Raw genomic sequence first — 25975 nt, forward strand, 5'->3', positions numbered from 1 at the left:
TTACAAATGACTCCCCACAATTTCATATCCACCATACTTTTACTACTAGAACTACCCCATTACAGACCCTTTTCTGCTTCCTATGCTTGTCCATTCACGAGTAACACCTACTTTTCGGATGGTAGCTAAATAGCAAATCATTATAGAGGAAACACTTGTAGTTATTTGAACAAACTGATATACCCTGAATTTGGTTATTTTGCTAAATGTGTGCTGCAAGGACCTATATTACTAATATGAATAGGATTGGAGCAAAGAATCCCATTTTGTATAAGAAAGCTTTGGGAAAACAGGAAATTTGATTTTATCTTTGCTATGGGATTATAGTACATGTGCATGATTATTTGTATTATCTTTGGGCCAAATCCATAATTAATAAGGTAAGTGTGTGTCAATTTACTCCACCAAATGGTTTTCCTGCATCTGTAGATACCAATATAGTTTTATGGTGTGCAGTTGTCCCTAGAGTCTGAACAGTTTGGGAAGTATTTAATTTCCTAATCAATAGTCACAAATCAGAAACCCTTGATTTTACCCTAATAAAGGCAGGCTTCTCATCACTCAAAGTCTAGAGTCCCTACAAAAGAAATGCTCATGCCTTCTGGTACTTGAGAACTGAGCTCAAAGCACAGCACTGACATAATTCAAATAAGACTGTAACTGAGACAGATTGAGGGAAATATATTTGAGACCTAGTTAAAATATTGTCAACTTCAGCACTACCTACAGTCTTCTCATCTCAGAAAATAATTCCTGATGGAGCCTTTATCCTTTGAGAAATGGTGCCTCGGAACCAAACTCTAAGATTATATTAAGATGGTACCTTATCCCTGCCTGTTTGAAACATATGAATCATGAATCACATATGGTGGCAGTGTGGTCAAACTGGTCATTTGAAACCACTGTGGTCAGAGGTAGAGATCTAGGAAACATAATATTCAGCAGAGACTTTCATCTATAGCACTGTTAAAGCAGAAACCCAACTTCCTACTATAGCTTTGTGAAACCAGAGACCCAACTTCCGATGTAAATTCAAAATCCACCTGTTTCAAACTGCTAGATCCATAATTACCAGATCCTCAAAAACCACCCATGTACCTACCCAAAAGGACTAGTTAAACAGAACAAGTTACTCTCTTTGCAGAAATATTGCATTACACAACACAAGAATAAACTACAACAATTTAATTTAGTAGTATTTTATTGGGAACAATACAAAGGACAAAACATATTGCTACCCCACAAATTGCTTAAAATACATGGGGACTCAACCACTTGGGTTCCACCAGGATAGTCAAGGATATAAATTGGTCTCCAAACCTTAGCACTACTGTTCTTCCTTTCATGCTTGGATTTCTGTTCTAGCGACCCCTTCGGAGCCACAAGATGAGGGACACCTCTCCTCTTCTTTTTTCAAACAAGCTCTAACCACTCATCTCTCCCATAAGCTTTTAAGTGGGATCCATAGATCTATGAATACAGAGATTGCAATGGAAGGGCTTTAAATGGGCTATGTATCAACTCAGAAATATGATGTGAAGTGGGCTGAACAGAGGAGAATGTGCATCTGAGGAAGAGATGGACAGTAGCAATTTTCTCCACCCCCACCTTAAGCACAACATCCATGACTTTAAAGTGATGAGCAAAATTGGCGCTGATAAATATGTATGTTGACGTATGAACTGGTACTTGCAAGTTAATATTGTTGTATTTTTTACAAAAAATTATTGTACCAGTCACATTTTGTATTTCACAATTTAAATAAAAAATAAATAAAGCTAATCTCTATATGCTATGAGTTCATGCCATGGTTTATGTTTTACTCAAAGGAGAAGAATAATTCCTGGTTTCAGTACTTAAAGGGACAGTCAACACCAGAATGTTTGTTGTTTAAAAGAAAGATAATCCCTTTATTACCCATTCCCCAGTTTTGCATAACTAACACTGTTATAGAAATACACTTTTTACCTCTGTGGTTACCTTGTATATAAGCTTCTGCTGACTGCCCCCTTACTTCAGTTATTTTGACAGACTTGCATTTTAGCCAATCAGTGCTCACTCCTAGGTCACTTCACGTGCATGCGTTCAATGTTATCTATATGAAACACATGAACTAATGCCCTCTAGTGGTCAAAATGCATTCAGGTTAGAGGCAGTCTTCAAGGTCTAAGAAATTAGCATATGAACCGCCGATGTTTAGCTTTCAACTAAGAATAACAAGAGAACAAAGCAAAATTGGTGATAAAAGTAAATTGGGACGTTGTTTAAAATTGCATGCCCTATTTAAATCATGAAAGTTTTTTTTGGACTTGACTGTCCCTTTAATAAAAATTTGAAATTTAAGCTCTGTACCAACTGGAAAAATATCTACAAAACAGGGGGTTAAGGCTACTCATAAAAAGTTGAATGCTTAGGCTGAATGAGTGTTAAAATCCAGGTCACTGAAAAATAAAAAATAATTCCCTAGTGTTAGATTTGAACTTGTAAACCTCATGTAATTTTACCTAGAAGTTAAACTAACTTCAAATTTCAGTAGCAGTTTTCCATCTTATAATTATTTCATATAGATATTCAGTATAATTTATGTATTATGTAATTATTTTATATAGATATTCAGTAAAATGATGTCCCCTAGACATTAGTGAATGAACAAAAAAACTATTAAAAGTCATGCAAAGTCATGCAAACCTTTGTTTTACACATCACATCCAAAACGTACATGGCATAGTATGTAAGGAGATAGTGGACAACCCTGTATAAAAATATATATAACAATGCTGATTTAGGGCTATATTACAAGTGGAATGCTAATATACCGTATTTGCTCGATTACAAGATTTTTTTTTCAGAAAAGGATCTCTGAAAAACCAACATCGTCTTATAATCGAGGTTGTCTTACTTTCGAGCCTGAAACCGGACAAAATCCAGTTCGCTAAAGGACCAATCATGTCACTCACTGCAGTCATGTGGCTTCTGCCTGTGATGTGACTAGGGATGGGCGAATGTTTCTAAAAATTCAATTTTTAAAACGAATTTTGATACATTCGTTCGTTCGAATCGAATTTCGAATGTTTATATAACATTCTAACATTCTATTTTCGAATTTTCGTTTTCAAATTTTTCAATAAAATTCGAAAATATTTGTTCGAATAATAGAATGTTTAGCTATGTATTCATTCAATTTAGAAATGTAATATTCGAATTTGTATGTGACATTCGAATTCGAACGTGACATTCAAATTTGAAATAGTATTTCTAGTCTACAACTGTGTTTAATAAATGTTAATATTCGAATTCGAATGCTACATTCGAATTCGAATGTCACATTCGAATTTGAAATAGTATTTCTAGTCTAATACTGTGTTTTATAAATGTAATATTCGAATTCGAATGTGACATTCGATTCGAATGTGATATTCGATTCGAATGTGACATTCGAAATAGTGTTTCTAGTCTACAATTGTGTTTTATAAAGGTAATATTCGAATTCGAATGTGATATTCGAATGTAACATTCGAATTCGAATGTGACATTCGAAAACTGTAAATAACATTCGAAAATCGAATTTTTACGAATATTCGTTCTTAACATTCTATTATGTAAATCGAATTTCTACAATAACATTCGTTCTAACATTCGAATTCGGATATAAACACATTCGCCCATCCCTAGATGTGACTGTGAGTTTGCGGTCCTTTAGCTGCATGGATTCTAGCTGCTGCTGCTACTACCCGGTCTGCCTGGTTTCAAATTTATTGTAGGGAAGAGACAGGGGCAGCTCAAAGGTAAATCTAGCTGCTACTGAGCTCAGTCTCACTGCCTGTTATACAGCAGTGAAGACAGGGGCTGGTGTCCATTAATTACAACTATTTTAGCAGCAGATTAGCTACCAGGTAATACCAGTAAATGTGAAGTGACAGCTTACTGGAATTCATGATGAGGGGGAGCAGCTCAGCTGTGGGTGCAGCAGAGAGAGGGATTCAGAATTAAGATTAAGAGGGTGAAGGTGAAGAGACAGGGGGCTATTTGTGAAGCAAAGTGGACTGATAATTTTCATAGGTGCCAGAGGAGAAATGCAGCATAGTGCTCATGTCTCATTTTAAAGGGACATTGTATTACTAATAATAAAATTGCACTGATGTTGCACTGATAAAACAATATTTTATGGCAAAAACTGTGTTCTTTTTGTGGGGGTGGTGTCGGGTCATCTTATAATCAAGGTCTTTTGGGGTTTTTTTCAAAAATATATACATCTGGGGGGTCATCTTATAATCAGGGTCGTCTTATAATCGAGCAAATACGGTATATATATATATATATATATATATATATATATATATATATATATATATATATATATATATATATATATAGTAAAGAATGGGGATGCACTCGCCAGGATTTCCAAAGTTACCTTTTAATGTAACGTTTCGGGGTGTTACCCCCTTCGTCAGACAATACAAAATAAGAATGTTAAAAATTGTTAACATTCTTATTTTGTATTGTCTGACGAAGGGGGTAACACCCCAAAAAGTTACATTAAAAGGTAACTTTGGAAATCCTGGCGAGTGCATCCACATTCTTTACTACTCTCAATACTATGGAAGCACTCTCGGTGGATGAAATGTTAACCATGAGTGCTGGCCTGCCTGCTGTCTATATATATTATATATATATATTTAGATAGATAGATAGATAGATCAAAATAACAAGAGTATTACATTGAGCAATGATACTTTTTTATTGGACTAACTATACATTTATAGGATGACAAGCTTTCGGAAGAATGTCTTCCTTTTTCAAGTCTATAGCAATACTGACCAATTTGATGGAATTTACATATTATATCTTAAAACATAGGATGGCTAAAAAGACAGAAAGTGTTACAGAAGTCTGAATGCAGGGGGAGGAGGGGGTGTCGTGAAAATCATGAAGGGGATTTAGGAGACATAGGCAGACAGTGTCAGTAAAGGATAACAGACAGGGGAAATATATAGCTATACACAAAGTATATATATATATATAGCTCACGGTAGCAATTAGCTGTCCGAAAATTAACCAGCGATCAGATCTCTGGTTAATTTTCTAAATGTCCCCCAATTGCCCCCAAATTTCAGTGAAGTGTTTGTTTTTAATAAAAATAAAATGTAGGGTTTTTTTTGTTTTTTTTTAAATAACTGCATGAAGCAGTTTCTAGGGCTTAAAGTTGGCAGATGTGGGGAGAAAAAAAATGCCACTGAAAAGAGTGGATGTGTGTTTCCTGTAAATATATATGCTTATATACATATATTTATGTGTTAATATGTGTATATACACATATAAATACATAAAAATATATATTCATATACATATATATTTCAATTTGTAGCCCATCACTGCTCAACTTACCCCCTTTGCTGCGCTAGTTTCTCAAGCTGTGTCTCACGGCATGAGAACAAGGCTCCCATTGGAGCCTATGGAAGCGAGCGCTATTGAGCGCAAAGCTTCCATGCAATGCGAACGTGTCTCAAGCTGTGTCTCACAGCATGAGAACAAGGCTCCCATTGGAGCCTATGGAAGCGAGCGCTATTGAGCGCAAAGCTTCCATGCAATGCGAACGTGAGCTCGCATTCATATTGCGCTTGACCTCAAAAACCAGTGCAGATTTTCGTGAGCTGGTATTACGAGTAAAGTGCAAATATCACACTAACGTTAGCGCAATTTTGCGTTCCACTCATAGTCTGGATCTTCCTATTCTTTCAAAATAAGTGCTATAAACAGTGAAACAGTATTTAAATAAAAATCACATAAAATGAGATATTAACAGTGCCATGTGCTAACCCAGTAAGGCAGAAGGAGCTATGGGCAGTTCATTCCTGGTTAACCCCTTAAGGACGTCGCTGGGCTGGTCTTTCTATAGGGATTGTGTAATTAATAGTGCAGTCTCGCTGCCAGCAGTGAGACCACGCTATTTCTTGTAACCAGAAGGGAGGGTATAATATTGCTATTAGGAACAAGAAAACCCTTAACAACCGTCAACGTACATGGTATGTTGCGGTCATTAAGGGGTTAAAACATGGTGTAAAAATTAGAACTCTGATGTTTTAGAGCACTGGGCTGACTTCTCAGTTGAGTACAATTTGTACAGTAACAATGTATTGCACCTGAATGACATGGGTGTTTTGGTGAATAGGATTGTAGAATGTTTTGAGAATCTTTTAAACTAGGGAACGGGGGAGGGTCAGTCCAAACATAACTGAACTGACAGATTAGTCGGTGAATATGATACACCTAAAATATCTCATAGCATGGATGATGAAAGGGTACGCTTAGGAAATGTCACATTACAATGTTTAGAGGGAAGAGCACTAGGTAGCAACAGAAAGCCAAGAAAATTAAATGTATGACAACAAATGCAAGAAGCATTATGGGTAAAATGGGGGAGCTTGAGAAGGGGAATATAAAATCAGCATAACTGAAGGTGGGATGATTCACATGACTGGGCAGTTAACGTAAAACGTTACAAGCCCCCCCCCCCCACACACACACACATTAGGGGGCTGATAATAATACTAGTGTTGTAATTAATAGAGATTTTAACCACCCCAAAATAAATTGGGCCAATTAAACTAGTAATACATCTAAGGAAGATTTTTATATACACTTAAAGATAACTTTATGCCACAATTAATAGAGGAGCCAACTAAAAATAAAGCTATATTGGATACAATACAGATATAAAATAACACAAAGATGTCAAGCAAATTTGGGTAACGTTGATCATAACATGGTCACATTTGAAATCACTTTCCATAAGCAGTGTTATAAGGGTTCAATCAAGACTTTTAATTTTAAGAAAGCAAAATTCAATGATTTAAAGAGACAGTTTACCCAAAAATGTTCTCTTTAAATTGTTCCCAATGATCCATTTTACCTTCTGGTGTTTATTAAATAGTTTACAAGTAGCTCATTTACTCCTATTTTGGCATTTTAAATAGTTGATTTAGCCTGTGGTATCCATACCTATTGTAAATGTTTGTATACTGGAGTATAGGCTATTGAATAGCCTTAGTAAACACAGCCAGCAGAGGAAATTACACTCCCAGTGGGGTGCAGTATAGTTAAGTAACAAAATGTTAATTTTCCATTGTTCACTCTAAGTATTGAGCTTTGGTTTTCCAGACAAATATAAGATAAGGAAGAATGAGTGTGTATACACAAAGTGATAACATAATAGGCATGATATTACCTGAAACTCAATCCATTGTAATAGGCAGTGGTTTAAAAACATAATTTATGTAAGAACTTACCTGAAAAATTCATTTCTTTCATATTAGCAAGAGTCCATGAGCTAGTGACGTATGGGATATACATTCCTACCAGGAGGGGCAAAGTTTCCCAAACCTCAAAATGCCTATAAATACACCCATCACCACACCCACAAATCAGTTTAACGAATAGCCAAGAAGTGGGGTGATAAGAAAAAAGTGCGAAGCATAAATATAAGGAATTGGAATAATTGTGCTTTATACAAAAAAATCATAACCACCACAAAAAAAGGGTGGGACTCTTGCTAATATGAAAGAAATGAATTTATCAGGTAAGTTCTTACATAAATTATGTTTTCTTTCATGTAATTAGCAAGAGTCCATGAGCTAGTGACGTATGGGATAATGACTACCCAAGATGTGGATCTTCCACGCAAGAGTCACTAGAGAGGGAGGGATAAAATAAAGACAGCCAATTCCGCTGAAAAAAATCCACACCCAAAAATAAAGTTTAAATCTTATAAAGAAAAAAACTGAAAATATAAGCAGAAGATTCAAACTGAAACAGCTGCCTGAAGTACTTTTCTACCAAAGACAGCTTCAGAAGAAGAAAACACATCAAAATGGTAGAATTTAGTAAAAGTATGCAAAGAAGACCAAGTTGCTGCTTTGCAAATCTGATCAACCAAAGCTTCATTCCTAAACGCCCAGGAAGTAGAAACTGACCTAGTAGAATGAGCTGTAATCCTTTGAGGCGGAGTTTTACCCGACTCGACATAAGCATGATGAATTTAAGATTTCAACCAAGATGCCAAAGAAATGGCATTCTGACCTTTCCTAGAACCGGAAAAGATAACAAATAGACTAGAAGTCTTTCGGAAATTCTTAGTAGCTTCAACATAATATTTCAAAGCTCTAACTACATCCAAAGAATGCAATGATTTCTCCTTAGAATTCTTAGGATTAGGACATAATGAAGGAACCATAATTTCTCTACTAATGTTGTTGGAATTCACAACCTTAGGTAAAAATTTAAAAGAAGTTCGCAACACCGCCTTATCCTGGTGAAAAATCAGAAAAGGAGACTCACAAGAAAGAGCAGATAATTCAGAAACTCTTCTGGCAGAAGAGATGGCCAAAAGGAACAAAACTTTCCAAGAAAGTAATTTAATGTCCAATGAATGCATAGGTTCAAACGGAGGAGCTTGAAGAGCCCTCAGAACCAAATTCAAACTCCAAGGAGGAGAAATTGACTTAATGACAGGTTTTATACGAACCAAAGCTTGTACAAAACAATGAATATCAGGAAGATTAGCAATCTTTCTGTGAAAAAGAACAGAAAGAGCAGAGATTTGTCCTTTCAAGGAACTTGCAGACAAACCTTTATCCAAACCATCCTGAAGAAACTGTAAAATTCTCGGAATTCTAAAAGAATGCCAGGAAAAATGATGAGAAAGACACCAAGAAATATAAGTCTTCCAGACTCTATAATATATCTCCCTAGATACAGATTTACGAGCCTGTAACATAGTATTAATCACAGAGTCAGAGAAACCTCTTTGACTAAGAATCAAGCGTTCAATCTCCATACCTTTAAATTTAAGGATTTGAGATCCTGATGGAAAAAAGGACCTTGTGACAGAAGGTCTGGCCTTAACGGAAGAGTCCACGGTTGGCAAGAGGCCATCCGGACAAGATCCGCATACCAAAACCTGTGAGGCCATGCTGGAGCTACCAGCAGAACAAACGAGCATTCCTTCAGAATCTTGGAGATTACTCTTGGAAGAAGAACTAGAGGCGGAAAGATATAGGCAGGATGATACTTCCAAGGAAGTGACAATGCATCCACTGCTACCGCTTGAGGATCCCTGGATCTGGACAGATACCTGGGAAGTTTCTTGTTTAGATGAGAGGCCATCAAATCTATTTCTGGAAGTCCCCACATTTGAACAATCTGAAGAAATACCTATGGGTGAAGAGACCATTCGCCCGGATGTAACGTTTGGCGACTGAGATAATCCGCTTCCCAATTGTCTATACCTGGGATATGAACCGCAGAAACTAGACAGGAGCTGGAATCCGCCCATACCAGAATTCGAGATTCTTCTTTTATAGCCAGAGGACTGTGAGTCCCTCCTTGATGATTGATGTATGCCACAGTTGTGACATTGTCTGTCTGAAAACAAATGAACGATTCTCTCTTTAGAAGAGGCCAAGACTGAAGAGCTCTGAAAATTGCACAGAGTTCCAAAATATTGATCGGTAATCTCACCTCCTGAGATTCCCAAACCCCTTGTGCTGTCAGAGACCCCCACACAGCTCCCCAACCTGTAAGACTTGCATCTGTTGAAATTACAGTCCAGGTCGGAAGAACAAAAGAAGCCCCCTGAACTAAACGATGGTGATCTGTCCACCACGTCAGAGAGTGTCGTACAATCGGTTTTAAAGATATTAATTGAGATATCTTTGTGTAATCCCTGCACCACTGGTTCAGCATACAGAGCTGAAGAGGCCGCATGTGAAAACGAGCAAAGGGGATTGCGTCCGATGCAGCAGTCATAAGACCTAGAATTTCCATGCATAAGGCTACCGAAGGGAATGATTGTGACTGAAGGTTTCGACAAGCTGATATCAATTTTAGACGTCTCTTGTCTGTCAAAGATAGAGTCATGGACACTGAATCTATCTGGAAACCTAAAAAGGTTACCTGTGTCTGAGGAATCAATGAACTTTTTGGTAAATTGACCCTCCAACCATGATGTTGAAGAAACAACACAAGTCGATTCGTATGAGATTCTGCTAAATGTGAAGACTGAGCAAGTACCAAGATATCGTCCAAATAAGGAAATACCACAATACCCTGTTCTCTGATTACAGACAGAAGGGCACCGAGAACCTTCGTAAAAATTCTTGGAGCTGTAGCTAGGCCAAACGGCAGAGCCACAATCTGGTAATGAATCGGAATATGCAGATATGCATCCTGTAAATCTATTGTAGACATATAACGCCCTTGCTGAACAAAAGGCAGGATAGTCCTTACAGTTACCATTTTGAATGTTGGTATCCTTACATAACGATTCAATATTTTTAGATCCAGAACTGGTCTGAAGGAATTCTCCTTCTTTGGTACAATGAAGAGATTTGAATAAAACCCCAGTCCCTGTTCCAGAACTGGAACTGGCATAATTACTCCAGCCAACTCTAGATCTGAAACACATTTCAGAAATGCTTGAGCCTTCGCTTAGCAAGAGTAGAGACAGCCCCATCAACCTTAGGGATTTTGTCCCAAAACTCTAATCTGTCAGATGGCACAGGATATAATTGCTTAAAACGTTTAGAAGGAGTAAATGAATTACCCAAATTATTCCATTCCCTGGAAATTACTTCAGAAATAGCACCAGGGACAGGAAAAACTTCTGGAATAACTACAGGAGATTTAAAAACCTTATCTAAACGTTTAGATTTAGTATCAAGAGGACCAGAATCCTCAAATTCTAATGCAATTAGGACTTCTTTAAGTAAAGAACGAATAAATTCCATTTTAAATAAATATGAAGATTTATCAGCATCAACCTCTGAGACAGAATCCTCTGAACCAGAAAAACCATTATCAGAATCAGAATGATGATGTTCATTTAAAAATTCATCTGAAAAATGAGAAGTTTTAAAAGACTTTTTACGTTTACTAGAAGGAGGAATAACAGACATAGCCTTCTTAATGGATTTAGAAACAAAATCTCTTATGTTATCAGGAACACTCTGAGTATTAGATGTTGACGGAACAGCAACAGGTAATGTAACAGTACTAAAGGAAATATTATCTGCATTAACAAGTTTGTCATGACAAACAGTACAAACAACAGCTGGAGGAACAGATACCATAAGTTTACAGCAGATACACTTAGCTTTGGTAGCTCCAGCACCAGGCAGCGATTTTCCAGAAGTATCTTCTGACTCAGTTTCAACGTGGGACATCTTGCAATATGTAATAGAAAAAACAACATATAAAGCAAAATTGATCAAATTCCTTAAATGACAGTTTCAGGAATGGGAATAAATGCCAGTGAACAAGCTTCTAGTAACCAGAAGCAATAAATAATGAGACTTAAATAATGTGGAGACAATAGTGACACCCATAATTTTTTTTAGCGCCAAAAATGACGCCCACATTATTTGGCGCCTAAATGCTTTTGGCGCCAAAAATGACGCCACATCCGGAACGCCGACACTTTTGGCGCAAAAGAACGTAAAAAATGACGCAACTTCCGGCGACACGTATGACGCCGGAAACAGAAAAAAAAATTTGCGCCAAAAAAGTCCGCGCCAAGAATGACGCAATAAAATGAAGCATTTTCAGCCCCCGCGAGCCTAACAGCCCACAGGGAAAAAGTCAAATTTTAAGGTAAGAAAAAAATTGATTTATTCATATGCATTATCCCAAATATGAAACTGACTGTCTGAAATAAGGAATGTTGAACATCCTGAGTCAAGGCAAATAAATGTTTGAATACATATATTTAGAACTTTATAAAAAAGTGCCCAACCATAGCTTAGAGTGTCACAGAAAATAAGATTTACTTACCCCAGGACACTCATCTACATGTTGTAGAAAGCCAAACCAGTACTGAAACGAGAATCAGCAGAGGTAATGGTATATATATAAGAGTATATCGTCGATCTGAAAAGGGAGGTAAGAGATGAATCTCTACGACCGATAACAGAGAACCTATGAAATAGACCCCGTAGAAGGAGATCATTGAATTCAAATAGGCAATACTCTCCTCACATCCCTCTGACATTCACTGCACGCTGAGAGGAAAACCGGGCTCCAACCTGCTGCGGAGCGCATATCAACGTAGAATCTAGCACAAACTTACTTCACCACCTCCATAGGAGGCAAAGTTTGTAAAACTGATTTGTGGGTGTGGTGAGGGGTGTATTTATAGGCATTTTAAGGTTTGGGAAACTTTGCCCCTCCTGGTAGGAATGTATATCCCATACGTCACTAGCTCAAGGACTCTTGCTAATTACATGAAAGAAAGTACAAACCCAGCTAATTAAAATACACAAATAATTTTTTTTTTTACTCTGCAGCTGGTATAACAAGTCATTTAAAATACATCAATATGAAAATAATTTTACAGTGTACTGTCCCTTTAAGGAAATAAGACAACATATTCTCAAATAAAAACATTGTTAAATAAACACATCAACACATATCACATTGTTATCAAAGTATAATATTTAAATTATAGTTAATGTAGCTAAATAAAAATAAGGGGAAAAAGTAGGACATTTACATTATGCAAATAAAGCAGTACAGACTCATCATTCCAAATATGAGCTAAATTACAAGTGTCGCTCTGACTGTTGCCAGCAAACGATATTGGGTTTTTCTCTTGATGGAAATACTACGAGTTGAAAGAAAATGTGTTTGCTCAAGCGCAAGATTTACGCTTGTCAGGTTAGCGCGACTTTAGAGCTCGCATAAGGGTAGGGGAAGAAAAAAGTTGCATTAAACATAACACAAATACATGTAAAAAAATTAAATTAAAAAGTTGTAAGGACTCAAAGATAGATGGTATAATGTGTAAAAACAAAAAGGTCTACAAAGGGCTTTAACATATATATGCATACACAGACATGTCAAAATATGTGTATATATATATATATATATATGTGTGTGTATGTATATATGTGTGTGTGTGTGTGTCTATTTAAAGGACCAGTACATATGTCTATTTCCACTCCTACTACACCATGTCACAGCCATCGGCCAATCATAAATGCATATAAGTTTATTCTGTGCATTCCTGCTCATGCTCAGTAGGAACTGATGACTCAAAAAGTATAAATATAAAAAGACTGTGCACATTTTCTTAATGAAAGTAAATTGGAAAGTTGTTTAAAACAGCATGCTCTATCAGAATGATTAAAATTTAATGTTGACATGAGTGTCCCTTTAAGTATTTATGTGTTTTACTGTATATGTACTGTACATATTTTACATTCCAATGTTCTTCACTTACAAGATAATGTACTTTTTATTGTAAATACATATTTATATATATATATCTATATACACCTATTCCTGTATATCAAATAGATACATAGGTATAGATATGTATTTTACATTAACATTATCAGAAATATATATTTAATAATAAAAAGTACATTATTTTCTATGTGAAGAACATAGGAATGTAATATATGCGTAATGCGCACCGGGGTTTGCCATTTCGGACTAACTTAGGCCTCGCTTCCATTGAGTCGTAATTCAGTTTGCGTGCACTCGCAAACCGTTAAATATGCTGTCGAAAGCAATAGCGTTTAACGACTGTTTCCAATGGCGCGTTATACCTCAATATCGGCTGCCGGACTTCGGCTGCCGAAAAGATTTTCGCGTCCCATAGAAAGTAATAGAAGCCGTTAATCGATAAATTATACCAGGTTTCCATTGAAAGCGCTAACCGTTAATACACTGTCGGAGGCTGTCGATACATTGAGAAATATTACCCCCAGCTCAACTAGGTGTAAAGGAGGAAAAAAGAGCTTTTTGAGGCCTGTTTCTCATTGAAATAGCAAATCACAAAAATATTATGAGTGTTTCAATGTACAAATAACATTATATATGCTACATTTATTGGTCCTATGTATAGGAATATTTGCACCCATGTTGTCATAGAAATTTCAATATGTATGTGCATATAAAAATATATGCAAGCACCACAATTATGGAACGACCTCCCGCACACTTTCAAACCTTCCCCATGCCTAATATCCTTTAAGAGATCCCTCTCTACATATCTCAAAACAGAATGCACCTGTCATTGTTGATTATATATTTCCTACCGGTTCTATGTTAAATTTTTGTGCATATATGGTGTATTATTATTTTTTTTTATTTTATTGTACCCATTGTATCAATGCAATGTTTTGTGGACCCAGGACATACTTGAAAACCATAGAAATCTCAATGTATCTTTCCTGGTAAAATATTATAAAAATAAATAAAATATCTACCTATTCAAAATGAAACCTTTGCCCAGGGATGCTATATATAATCTCAATACATATAGAAAAAAAATTCAAACGAAATAAGTTGTTTATCATGAAGATGAGTTTTATTATTACAGATTTACCCTCATTCAAATGTAATTTTCAATGTGAAAATCATATTTATTCAATACAAAACGATGACACATTAAAGTTATAATGTGTCATAGTACTAATATTTATAAAATATATGTAATGTCATGTCTGCTAAAGCAGATAATACATTTGCAATATTTAGACTATTAACCAAAATACATAAGTGCTTAATATTACATACTTCAAGAGATATGAAGTATTGTCTTTAACATGGAGTTATTGAAACATTTTAAAAGTGCATTGTGCATTGGTCCCAGGGAGAGTCTGTGTCTGTTCATATGATGTCAATTAAAATGTATTAATCACCTCTATATCATGGCAATCACATATATGTTGTATATACATCAGTGCATAAATATCCTAAAGATACATTTATCTAATTATTCTAAATATTGAATAATAATCTTGACAAAAAGGAGTGCATTAGTCATGATAGGTATTAGTCATGATAGGTATATATTTCAGATATTACATTCCACATAGGACTATAAGAATGAATGCAAGGTATTTGGCCATATCAACAGGAAGGAGTATTTACTTTTCAACTCTTCTATAACTGTATAACCCTTATTAGCTTCATCTGAAGGAGCAAACAACATATGCTTGTGGAATATAAATCATAACATTTACACATGTCACGTTGACTTATGTTAGATAGCATATACTGTATAAATTTCAGACACGTATCCCCAAGTATTCTTAAACGGCATAATATGATATCCTCAATAAAAGGACACATAAATTTATCAACAATGTACACCTGCATATTAATTGACATCATGTGAAATAAAAATGAATAAAGCTGTTCATTTTTAGCAGATAAACAGCTATTAGAATAATATTAAGATATATGTTCAAATTTGGATTAGAAAAATGGATGCATATTTATGAGATGAAAATCGCACTTAAAAAAGTGCTTTAGTGCAAAAATTAGATATGATATATCTTGGGTTGAAAAAAAAGAATATTAATTAATTCTTGCGGCGTGATTTTGCCTTTGGAGGAGAGGTACTTAGGGGGGCAGTGTGGCGTCTTGTGCGACGCCCACCAGCTGAATGTGAGGCTAATAACCGCGATTCAGGGTCCTGCAGGGAGATGACAGAGGATGCAAGGGAGGATGGAGTTTGGGGCCTATCCGCGAGCCTCTCCACTGCCTCTGCCAGGCGGACGAGTGAGGCATTATGGATGTCCATTTGGCTCTGTATCCTTCTCAAATCCTGCTGCTGCTGGAGCCTGGACAGCCTAAGCTCTCTATGTATGAGCCTCAGTAGATCATCCTGCTGGGACTGTGCCGGACCCTGTTGTACATTTGGTGTCTCAGGAACTAATAATTGGCTGGTTCCAGGGCTGTCTCTCCGTATTGGTGACTGTGAGGTTGTCTGTGATGGCACTGTTGGCAATACATTGGTGGGTGCAGTGGGTGGTGGTGTGGATTCCTGTTGTGCCATAGGAGTGGGAGGCATATAGTACAGATGATGCAGATCTGTATGCTGCTGTGGTGGGTGCATCATCTGCTGCTGAGGATAATGATGTCGTGGGGGGTGCATCATCTGCTGCTGAGGAGGATGTTGTGGGGGGTGCATCATCTGCTGCTGAGGAGGATGTTGTGGGGGGTGCATCATCTGCTGCTGAGGAGGATGTTGTGGGGGGTGCATCATCTGCTGCTGAGGAGGATGTTGTGGGGGGTGCATCATCTGCTGCGGTGGGTGCAGCTGTGGGGGCTGTGCCATTTGTTGCTGCGAAGTATGCATGAACTGCCATTGTTGAGGAGGATGAGTCTGCTGGGGTTCAGAACCCAAAACATGAAATGTTGTCTCCGAAGTAGATGGAGAAGGGCATGATACATCCTCCACCTCATATGCCCTAGGCTGCTGCATATCATCTTCTAAGAGGCTGATATAGGAGGTAGTGTCACCATAGATATCCTCATCCTCCTCAGTGAATGTAGGAACATCCTGCTGTGGTGTTGGTGCAGCTTCATACTCCTCCTGTTCGGAACCTACAAATAAATATACGGTATGTTTACATTATCTATCTAATAGAATATATTACTTTGTAGCATAACAATACAGACTATTATATTCCATATTTATGTGTATATATGTACACACACACACATACACACACACATACACATACACACACACACACACACACATACACACACACACACATACATACATATAGTGTGTTTGGGATAAAATCAAAGCATATATGACCATAACTGAGGAATCTTTATAGACTGTGTCTTAAAGGAACATTGTTAAAGGGACACTGTACCCAAATATTTTCTTTTGTTCAGATAGAGCATGCAATTTTATTCAACTTTCGGATTTACTCCTATTTTCAAATGTTCTTTATTCTCTTGGTATCTTTATTTGAAATGCAAGAATGTAAGTTTAGATGGTGGCCCATTTTTGGTGAACAACCTAGGTTGTCCTTGCTGATTGGTGGATAAATGCATCCACCAATCAAAAACTGCTGTCCAGAGTTCTGAACCTAGAAAAAAAGCTTACATGTCTTATTTTTCATGTAAAGATAGCAAGAGAATGAAGAGAAATTCATAATAGGAGTAAATTAGAAAGTTGCTTAAAATTGCATGCTGTATCTGAATCACAAAATAAATATTTTGGGTACAGTGTCCCTTTAAGGACAATGACACATGATTTATATGAAATGCTTAATATTCTTGGATATTATATTATCAATATTCTTGCTTGTCGGAGCAGATATACAATACAGAGTGCTTGCTGAACATATTAAATACAACTATGTAAATTTAGATTCATAGCTAAACACAGATGGGTATTTATGATATACAACATATATACATCACATATATGGTTATATTTAATATTGAATATTCACCTTCATACACCTCTTCAGGTGGCACAGAGGTGTCCATTGTCCCCTTACATCCGTAAACAGATTCATCCGAGATGACATTGGACAGCATCTCCTCCCATGACCTTAGGTGTATCCTCTTGCTAGGACCACCACCTGTCCCACGTGCATATTTGGCCTGCTGTGCCAGCTTAGCTTTGGTTTCCCTCCTGCAGTCATGATAGCGGTGTTTAATGCTGGCAGTAGAACGATTACGTCCTAAGCAGCTGACTGCCACTCGAATCTCCTCCCACAGCTTATTCCGGACAGCCGGCCTCAGGTTAGGGTTCTCCAGCTGAGCTGCCTTCTCCAAGTATGCCTCAACAAGAGCCTCCTTTTCCTCCTCAGAGTACCTCTCCTCTCTTAGCCTGCCCTTCACACCTGAAGGGCCAGCAGACACAGACTCTCCCTCCTGTGACTGGGGACCAGCCCTCTCTACCTCCTCTGTCCCTGCAGGCTGTGACAGGCTACCACCAGCCCCACCCCCAGTTGCCACAGTCTGCCCCACTTTCACTTTTCTTTTTGTGCCTAGCTGAGGCTGACTCCTCCTCACTCCTCCCACCTCCATTCCTCTTCCACCCTCTCTCCTTCCCTCCTCTGCCAGGGTTTGAGGAAGGACAAATCCTCCACCCAAACCTCGGCCCCTATTCCTGCCCATACTACTCCCTACTTCCCCCCTCCCCCTCCCTCTATCCACCCTCACCACTGCCCTCCCCCTAGCCACCCCCTTCCCAACTCCACTAGGCCTATCCATCCCTTTCTCCTTCCTCCCTAACTCTAACCTAACACTAAAGTCCCTAGCTTACCTAACTACACTAATTCACCTAACTAAACCCTAAATTAAATAGCCCCAAAACTAACTACCTAACCTATCTAGACCCTAACTATCTCTATTCTATATCCCTCAAAATAAAAATAAAATGTGGGGGTGAAAATAAACAAAGGGATGTAAATGAAAAAGGAAAAACTAAGGAGGATTAGAACAAAATTATAGAAAAATAATAAGGGATGCAAATTAAGAAAGGGGTGAGCTATATAGTCAAATGAAACAAAAAATATGGGATGTTAAAAAAAAAAAAATAGGATGGGCAAAATGTATATATAAAAAAACAAGTTATATAGTGAGGAAGGGAAGGGTAGTCAAAGGGGGGATGGGAAGTGGAATAAGGGGATTAATGAAAGGAGTAATAAAGGAAGATGGGGATATGGGGGTTAATGAAAAAAAAAATGTGAATGTGTTTGTATCAAATAAAAGTGTGTATGTGTGTGTGTGTGTATTTGTGTGTATAAACTAATGTGTGTTAATTAACTAATGTATGGATGTGTGTGTGTGTTCCTAATATTATATGAGGCCTACAATAAGAATATATGGAAATCAAATATCAAACTCTCCACTAACTCTCAAACAACTCTCAAAAACCCAAAACTCCTACCAACGCAACTAGCTCCCGTGTCTTTCTCTCTAGAGGCGATCACAGGTAAAGAGCGCAGGCGCAAACCGTTATTCTTATAGACAGAGGTCGGGTTACCATGGCAATGCACTTGTTATGGCGCGCTTTTCGACAAATCCGACATCGGTTGGCAACGCAAACTTACGTACGGCCGAAAAGAGCGACTGCGCGCAACACGCTAATCTTTTCAATGGAAACCTGGTACTAAAATGGAGCCGTAAATTACCTTTAGCTGTCGTCCGCTTCGGTAGCTTACGGCTCCATTTTTAACGACTCAATGGAAGCGAGCTCCAAGTCGGGTTAGCATACACAAAGAATTACTAACTTCAAAGCACATTATTTTAATATTGCATATAAAATATTTTAAAATATTAATAAAAATTATTAAAAATGATTATACATGCTGTAAAAAATGAAGATATATTCAATTGATTATTTAAAGGAATAGTGTAGTCAAAATTAAACTTTTATGATTAAGATAGAGCATGCATTTTTAAGCAACTTTCTATTTTACTCCTATTATCAATTTTTCTTTGTTCTCTTGGAATCTTTATTTGAATGTAAGCTTAGAAGCCGGACCATTTTTGGTTCAGCACCTGGGTAGCGCTTGCTGATTGGTGGCTACATTTAGACAGCGATCAGAAAGTGCTATTCAAAGGCTGAACCAAAAATGGGCTGGCTTCTAAGCATACATTCTTGCTTTTTCAAATAAAGATACCAAGAAAAGCAAGACAAATTGATAATAGGAGTAAATTGAAAAGTTGCTTAAAATTGCCTGCTCTATCTGAATTATGAAAGTTTAATTTTGGCTAGACTATTCCTTTAAAATATTTTACAGTATGTATAATCATTTTTAATAATTTTTAAAAATATTTTTTATATGCAATATTTCAATAACGCACATTGAAGTTAGCAATTCTTCATGTGAGCTAAGCCGACCGAGTTAGTTCTAAATCGTGAAAAAAATATATTTCTTTATATATCTGATAATGTTAATGTAAAATACATATCTATACCTATGTATCTATAGGAATAGGTATACAGGTAAAGGTATATATAGATATATAAAGAAATACGCACTTACAATAAAAAGTACATTGTTCTGTATGTAAAGAACATTGGAATGTCTACTATTAATAATTCCTGTCTGGTTAGCTCGCGAGTATAGGTGTTAGCTTTTTTTCCAGTTTGCGCTCTACATTCACTTCCTTGGGGAGAAGAAGTTAACGGGTAGCAATATTTGGTTAGTTATGCGCGCGCAAAAAGTCTCCATCTAGCAAAGTTTGTGCTCGAGCGGGAGCACTACGTATTGCTCCACTAATCCATAATCTAGCCCTATGTAAGGAATGTAACAAAGCATGCAAAAGAGCAATCAGATTAAATTGCAAAGGAATTTAAGTCAACCCCTAATTTTTTTTTAAGTATATAAATAAAAAATCTAAGAAGGAAAATTTAGGTACATTAATTCCTTAAACCAAAAGGACATATATACTGTATAAGTCATGCAGTACTTTACCTATCGTACTGCATGACACATATATATATTTAATATATATTTACAAGTTGCAAAAATTGCCCTACTTTGCAGAAAATAAAATGAAGGGAGAGGGAGGGAGGAATGGAGAGCTACACTACAGAAAAAAATGTTGGGTGAGGAGTGGGGGGGCCCTAGAAAATGTTCACGGGAGGGGTTACCACTACACTATAGAAAAATATATATTTTTTAACAATGTATGTATAGGTATTGGCATACAGCTGCCAGTACTAAAGATGGCCACAGTTAGTGGGAGGGGCAGGGTTAGAGAGCTTTTTGAGGGATCAGGAAGGTTTGAGAGTTGAAGAAGATCACTACACTGCAGAAAGAAAAAAAATGTATATAATAATAATAATAATAATAATAATAATATTAATAATAAAAACTGTATACTGACTCAATCTGCCAGTACCTAAGGTGGTGGGGATCGGGGGGGGGGGGGGGTGAGAGAGGGAGGGAGGGAATAAAGCTGTTTAGGAGGGATCAGGGGTGGAAGGTGTCAGGTGTGAGGTTAATTTCTACACTGCAACTTAAATTACCTTTACAAGCTACCTAATTAACCCCTTCGCAGTCCGGAATAATAGAAGTGTGGTGCTCAGCTGCAATAAGCGGCATTCTAATTACAAAAAAACAATGGCAAAACCATCTATGTTTGCTATTTCTGAACAAAAGGGATCCCAGAGAAGCGTTTACAATCATTTGTACCATAATTGCAAAAGCTGTTAAAAAAAAGATTTAAGTGAGAAACCCAAAGTTTGTGAGCAAGTTAATTTTGTTAATACAATCACATTTGGTGGTAAAATGGTGGCATAAAATATACCAAAATGGGCCTAGATCAATACCTTGAGTTGTCTACTTAAAAAATATATAGTTTTGACAGGTAAATAAAAAAAAAAACAAGGCTATATTTCTAGTTAAATGTAGTGATAGCAAAAATTCAATGGTTTTAAGGTAACTTAGCACTGTTATAGCCAAATACAGAGGCGTAACTAGAAACCACAGGGCCCAGGTGCAAGAATCTATGAAGGGCCCCCCCACCCCACCCAAAAAAGGTGAATTCGATACATATCTTTTTTTTTTTTTTAACATTTAACACAGAAAAAAAAAATGTGAATCAGATTACGTCTGCAAAAGGAGGTACCCTATGCCCACAGTCTGTGAGATGGTCTGACCCTTATTACTATATATAGTGACAGTGTTTAACCCACCAGTACTGTGAGTTAGTTAGTGTATAGTGAGTTAGTGACACAGTCTGTAATCTGCCGGTGAGATGGCTGGCCTGACCCTACCCGCCCCAATACTTTTAAAAGTGACCACAGTAGTCTGTGACATAGTCCAGCCCCCCCATACTGTATATAGTGGTACTGTATAGTGACACTGTTTACCCCCCGCCCCCATGCTGTGGTAACAAGGTCTGTAATTTGCTGGTTCCACAAACATACACACACACACACACATAAATGTATAAATACACATACAGTCACATACATACATACACACATACACACACACACACACACACATAAACGCCAATGGGTTAAAGAGAAACACTAACATCACACTCACATGATATCAGTGCAGGTAGTAGAATTTTTTCTTTTTTTTAAGTTGGGCCCCCACAATCGGGGGCCCAGTTGCAGTTGCGTAATGTGCACCCCCTGTAGTTTCGCCCCTGGCCAAACAGTCACTATCCTCATGCATAGCACCCCAGGACTAGCGTGATGCTGATGTGGTGCCACTTTTTAAAAAGGGAAGCAGGGCTGATCCAGGAGCTATAAACCAGTTAGTCTGATATCAGTAGTGGGCAAGATACTTGAGGGGATTATAAGGGATTATATTGATGATTATATTTGTGTAAACAAGATTATCAGCATGGTTTTATGAGAAATAGATCATATCAAACTGATCTAATTAGATTCTACGAGGAAGTAAGAATATAGATAAAGGGAATCATTTGATTTTATATACTTGGATTTTGCAAAGGCTTTTGATACATGAGATATTATTGTACAAAATGAAGGTACTAGGAATAGCTGGAAATGTTAGCTCATATATAAATAACTGGATAAAAGACAGAGTATGAGTAGTAATAAATGGATCATACTCATATAGGGCACTGCGTCAATAGTCTTTGCAAAATCCAAGTACATAACATCAAATGATTCCTATGTCTGCTGCCTTGGGGTAATATTTGACTCTACTTTTAACCTGTACATGCACTGTCACCTTAAATCCTAGAACACTGAAGAATTTGGGTCTTTCCTAAGAAACAAAAATAGTGATTGTTGCAATTCCTTTCTAATTATCATATAGGCTTTCCCCACCCAAATCTATTCTAAATGCCTTCACCAGGCTCATCCACCTCTAACTCTCTCCGACTCCTACTCCATACTGTCAGTCCCTACACTAACTTCCATTAGTCACTATTACCCACCACCATGGATAATAAAAAATGCACATTACTGCACACTCTACATATTATTATCTCACTTCCAAGTAATGACTAGCTTTGCTGGGTTTCAGATCTATACTTAAAGGGACAGTAAAGTCATAATTAGACATTCATGATTTAGACAGAGCATACAATAATAAACAACTTTCCAATTTACTTCTTTTTTATAATTTGCTTCCTTCTCTTGTTATCCATTGCTGAAAGGTTTATCTAGGAAAGCTCAGGAGAAGCAAAGAACCTAGATTCTAGCTGCTGATTGGTGGCTGCATATATATATATATATATACCGATTTTCATTGGCTCACCCATGTGTTCAGTTAAAAACCAGTAATGCATTGCTGCTCCTTCAACAAATGATACAACATGTCCTTAACAACCTAACCCTCTGCCTCTAATGATTACCACTAAAACTGCACTCTTTATGAAGTACACCTCTCTAGTCCATCTGTCTTAATGTGTATATCCTTGTCTTGTCTTTATTTGTTGTATCCCTAGACAATTATGGTACATTACAAAAAAGTTAAAGAAAATAAATGAATTGTAATTTAATCCAATGGTGAAATACGGTCTTTCGTTAAATGCTTATTGTTTAGATACTACTCTTTAAAGTGCATTTAACTAACCATTTCTACAATCTACTTTATGCATTGGGGCCGAATTATCAAAGTGCGAGAAAACATGATGCCCTGTAGCGTATCATGTCCACCGCTCATTGATAAATGCTGACAGCATACGCTGTCTGTATTTATCATTGCACAAGCATTTCTAGTGAAATGCTTGTGCAATGCTGCCCCCTGCACATTCGCGGCCAATCGGCCGCTAGCAGGGGGTGTCAATCAACCCGATCGTATCCGATTGGGCTGATTGCTGTCTGCCACCTCAGAGGTGGCGTACGAGTTAAGGAGCAGCAATCTTAAGACCGCTGCTTCTTAACTCCTATTTCCTGCGAGCTTGCGCGGAAACAGATACATTCGGCTGAATACGGGACATGATAAATCTGCCCAATTGTGTATACCACATAACATGGCTGACCATTCCTCTACCCATAACGTATTACAAAACAATTGGTTTGATTGTCCATCAATATTATAACTATTTATATAATTCAATGCCTGTATTTTTGTTCTATAAAGCAATAGTGTTACCTGACAAGCTGCTGACAAATCTGGCATCCTGGAAGGCACCTAAATAACAAATAAGAAAAGACAGCAAATCAAATCAAATAAAAAAATCAGGAAAGCTAAAAAATATATACATTGCCAATACTCTCTTTGCTTTGCTTTACCTGTGGGGTTCCCTTGTACTTGGTATTATTTGAACACAATCCCTTTTATGAAAAGTATTTTCTATCCAAGACATCCCGGCCTACAAAAGAAAAACAGTTTTCTGGTAAAAACTGAACAAAATGTGTCTTTTTGAGGAAAAAATACTGTAACAAAATACTGTACAACTTTCTGCGTTTGTACAGAGAAAAAAACAGTTTAGATGATTCCTTTAGAGATAAGAGCATATGTGACAAACTTAGATTACAGCAGTCAAAGTTTACAGTTATGAGCAGATGATTAGATAGGGAATGAACCACCCCTGATACAATCTCAAAGCATAAATACAGCATTGCAGGAACAACTGTAAGTCAGTGCTATGAAGAAGGAAATCTGAAAGCATTTGTGCTGACATAAGCAAAGTACACAGTAATACAGCAAAACTATATATCCAAGCTGGGTTGAAATGTTAATGATGTAATGGAAAAAAATAAAGATATACATAAAAATATCTTTATACAAAGGTGCAGAAAGCAAACTACTGTAGCTATTATAAAAAAAAGTATTGCTTTTGCTTACACATGTACTCGGTTTAGCACTGATTACAGTGACCAATGCTAGAAAGAAGATACACACTGAATGTCCCACAGTACAGTTACATTACTAGTCATTTTAAACCCCTAAATATAACACTTACAAGAACACCAATGAGCAACACACGCAAGACAGATAAAAGGCAGGAAGCTCCAACAGTGTACTCCACTCCACAACATAAAAATGTGCTGGACTCTTAATTATAAAAATAGATTGTCTTAAAATAGAAAGCGATAACAACACCATAGTTATCTGTGTGTGTGTAAGTCTGTGAGTGTGTGTGTGAGTGATTTAGGCTTATTCCTATGTTTAGCATTAAGTAGACTGGGAACTGTTTGTCTGTGGGCCAATAGTATATACTATGTACTACTTAATTGTACTTTAACTCCAAGACTTTCCTTTACTGTAAGTCAAGGGCATACATTTTTCTTAAAGAACCATTCAATGCAGTAGAATTGCATAATACACAAGTGCATAATAAAAATACAATGATTTAAAACCTACTCTGAATTTCAAATAAGCTGTAGATTTTTTTCTGACAAATTTATTTTTTTCTCTCCCATTTTCTGTCCCCCTGAATTACGTGACAGATATCAGCCAATTACAGACTAGTATTTGTATACTCTCTGAGCTTGTGCACACGCTTAGTAGGATCTTGTTCCCCAGAAAGTGTGAATATAAAAAGACTGTGCAAAATTTGATATTGGAAGTAAATTGGAAAGTGTCTTATAACTGCACACTCTATCCGAATCATACAATTTTATTTTGACTTGAGTGACCCTTTAAAATAAAAAGAAATGTACTCTATTTGCAAGATCAATGTTAATAATGTATATAATACTTTAAACAATATAAACACATCTCTTGTGTTTTTAGTAGTTTTTCAATTAATGTTTATAATGTGCATTGTTTATAATGTGCATTCTTGAACTAATATAACTTAAAGCCATTAAAACTACATTTCAAGCAGTGATTTTTTAATATTTTAACCATTTCTTTCCTACATGCTTTGTTTAATTTGAATATTAATATTAGGCAAATATTTTTTATATATATATATTTAGCTTACCATGTTGTTTTCTCAATACACAAAAGCAATGAGTTCTGCAATTCTCCTGTAGTGTCTCCAGAGAAATGACTGACTTTCTGTAATGTTCTTACTCAGCCATAAACAGATGTATTACTGCTCACGCTGGCTCATGGGGTTGGAACTGCTATAAAATGAAGGTGTGCCTTAGGTTTTATCTCTTTATCTGTAGATGATCAGTGGAAATCTAAATTCAACATCAATGTTTTTTCTGTATTGCTAAAAAAAAAAAAAAAATTGTCTAAAGGCCTCAAATTATTCAAAACCAGTTTTAGAATTTGGATAATGTTCAGCAGATTTAACAAGAAAACTG

The 25975-nt window shown here is 36.8% G+C and overlaps 1 protein-coding gene across 1 annotated transcript in view; it reads right to left on the reverse strand.

The window, feature by feature from the left end:
- Positions 1 to 25693, reverse strand: part of LOC128664510 (transient receptor potential cation channel subfamily M member 7-like) — a 288636-nt gene extending 262943 nt beyond the window's left edge. The window contains 3 exon segments of the mRNA XM_053719331.1: positions 23865 to 23903; positions 24005 to 24084; positions 25645 to 25693. Coding sequence (XP_053575306.1) covers positions 23865 to 23903; positions 24005 to 24084; positions 25645 to 25647 — 122 coding nt within the window. The 5' untranslated portion in view covers positions 25648 to 25693.
- Between the last annotated feature and the right edge of the window lie 282 nt (positions 25694 to 25975).

This window comes from Bombina bombina, chromosome 6 (assembly GCF_027579735.1).
Source record: "Bombina bombina isolate aBomBom1 chromosome 6, aBomBom1.pri, whole genome shotgun sequence".
Lineage (NCBI taxonomy): Eukaryota > Metazoa > Chordata > Amphibia > Anura > Bombinatoridae > Bombina > Bombina bombina.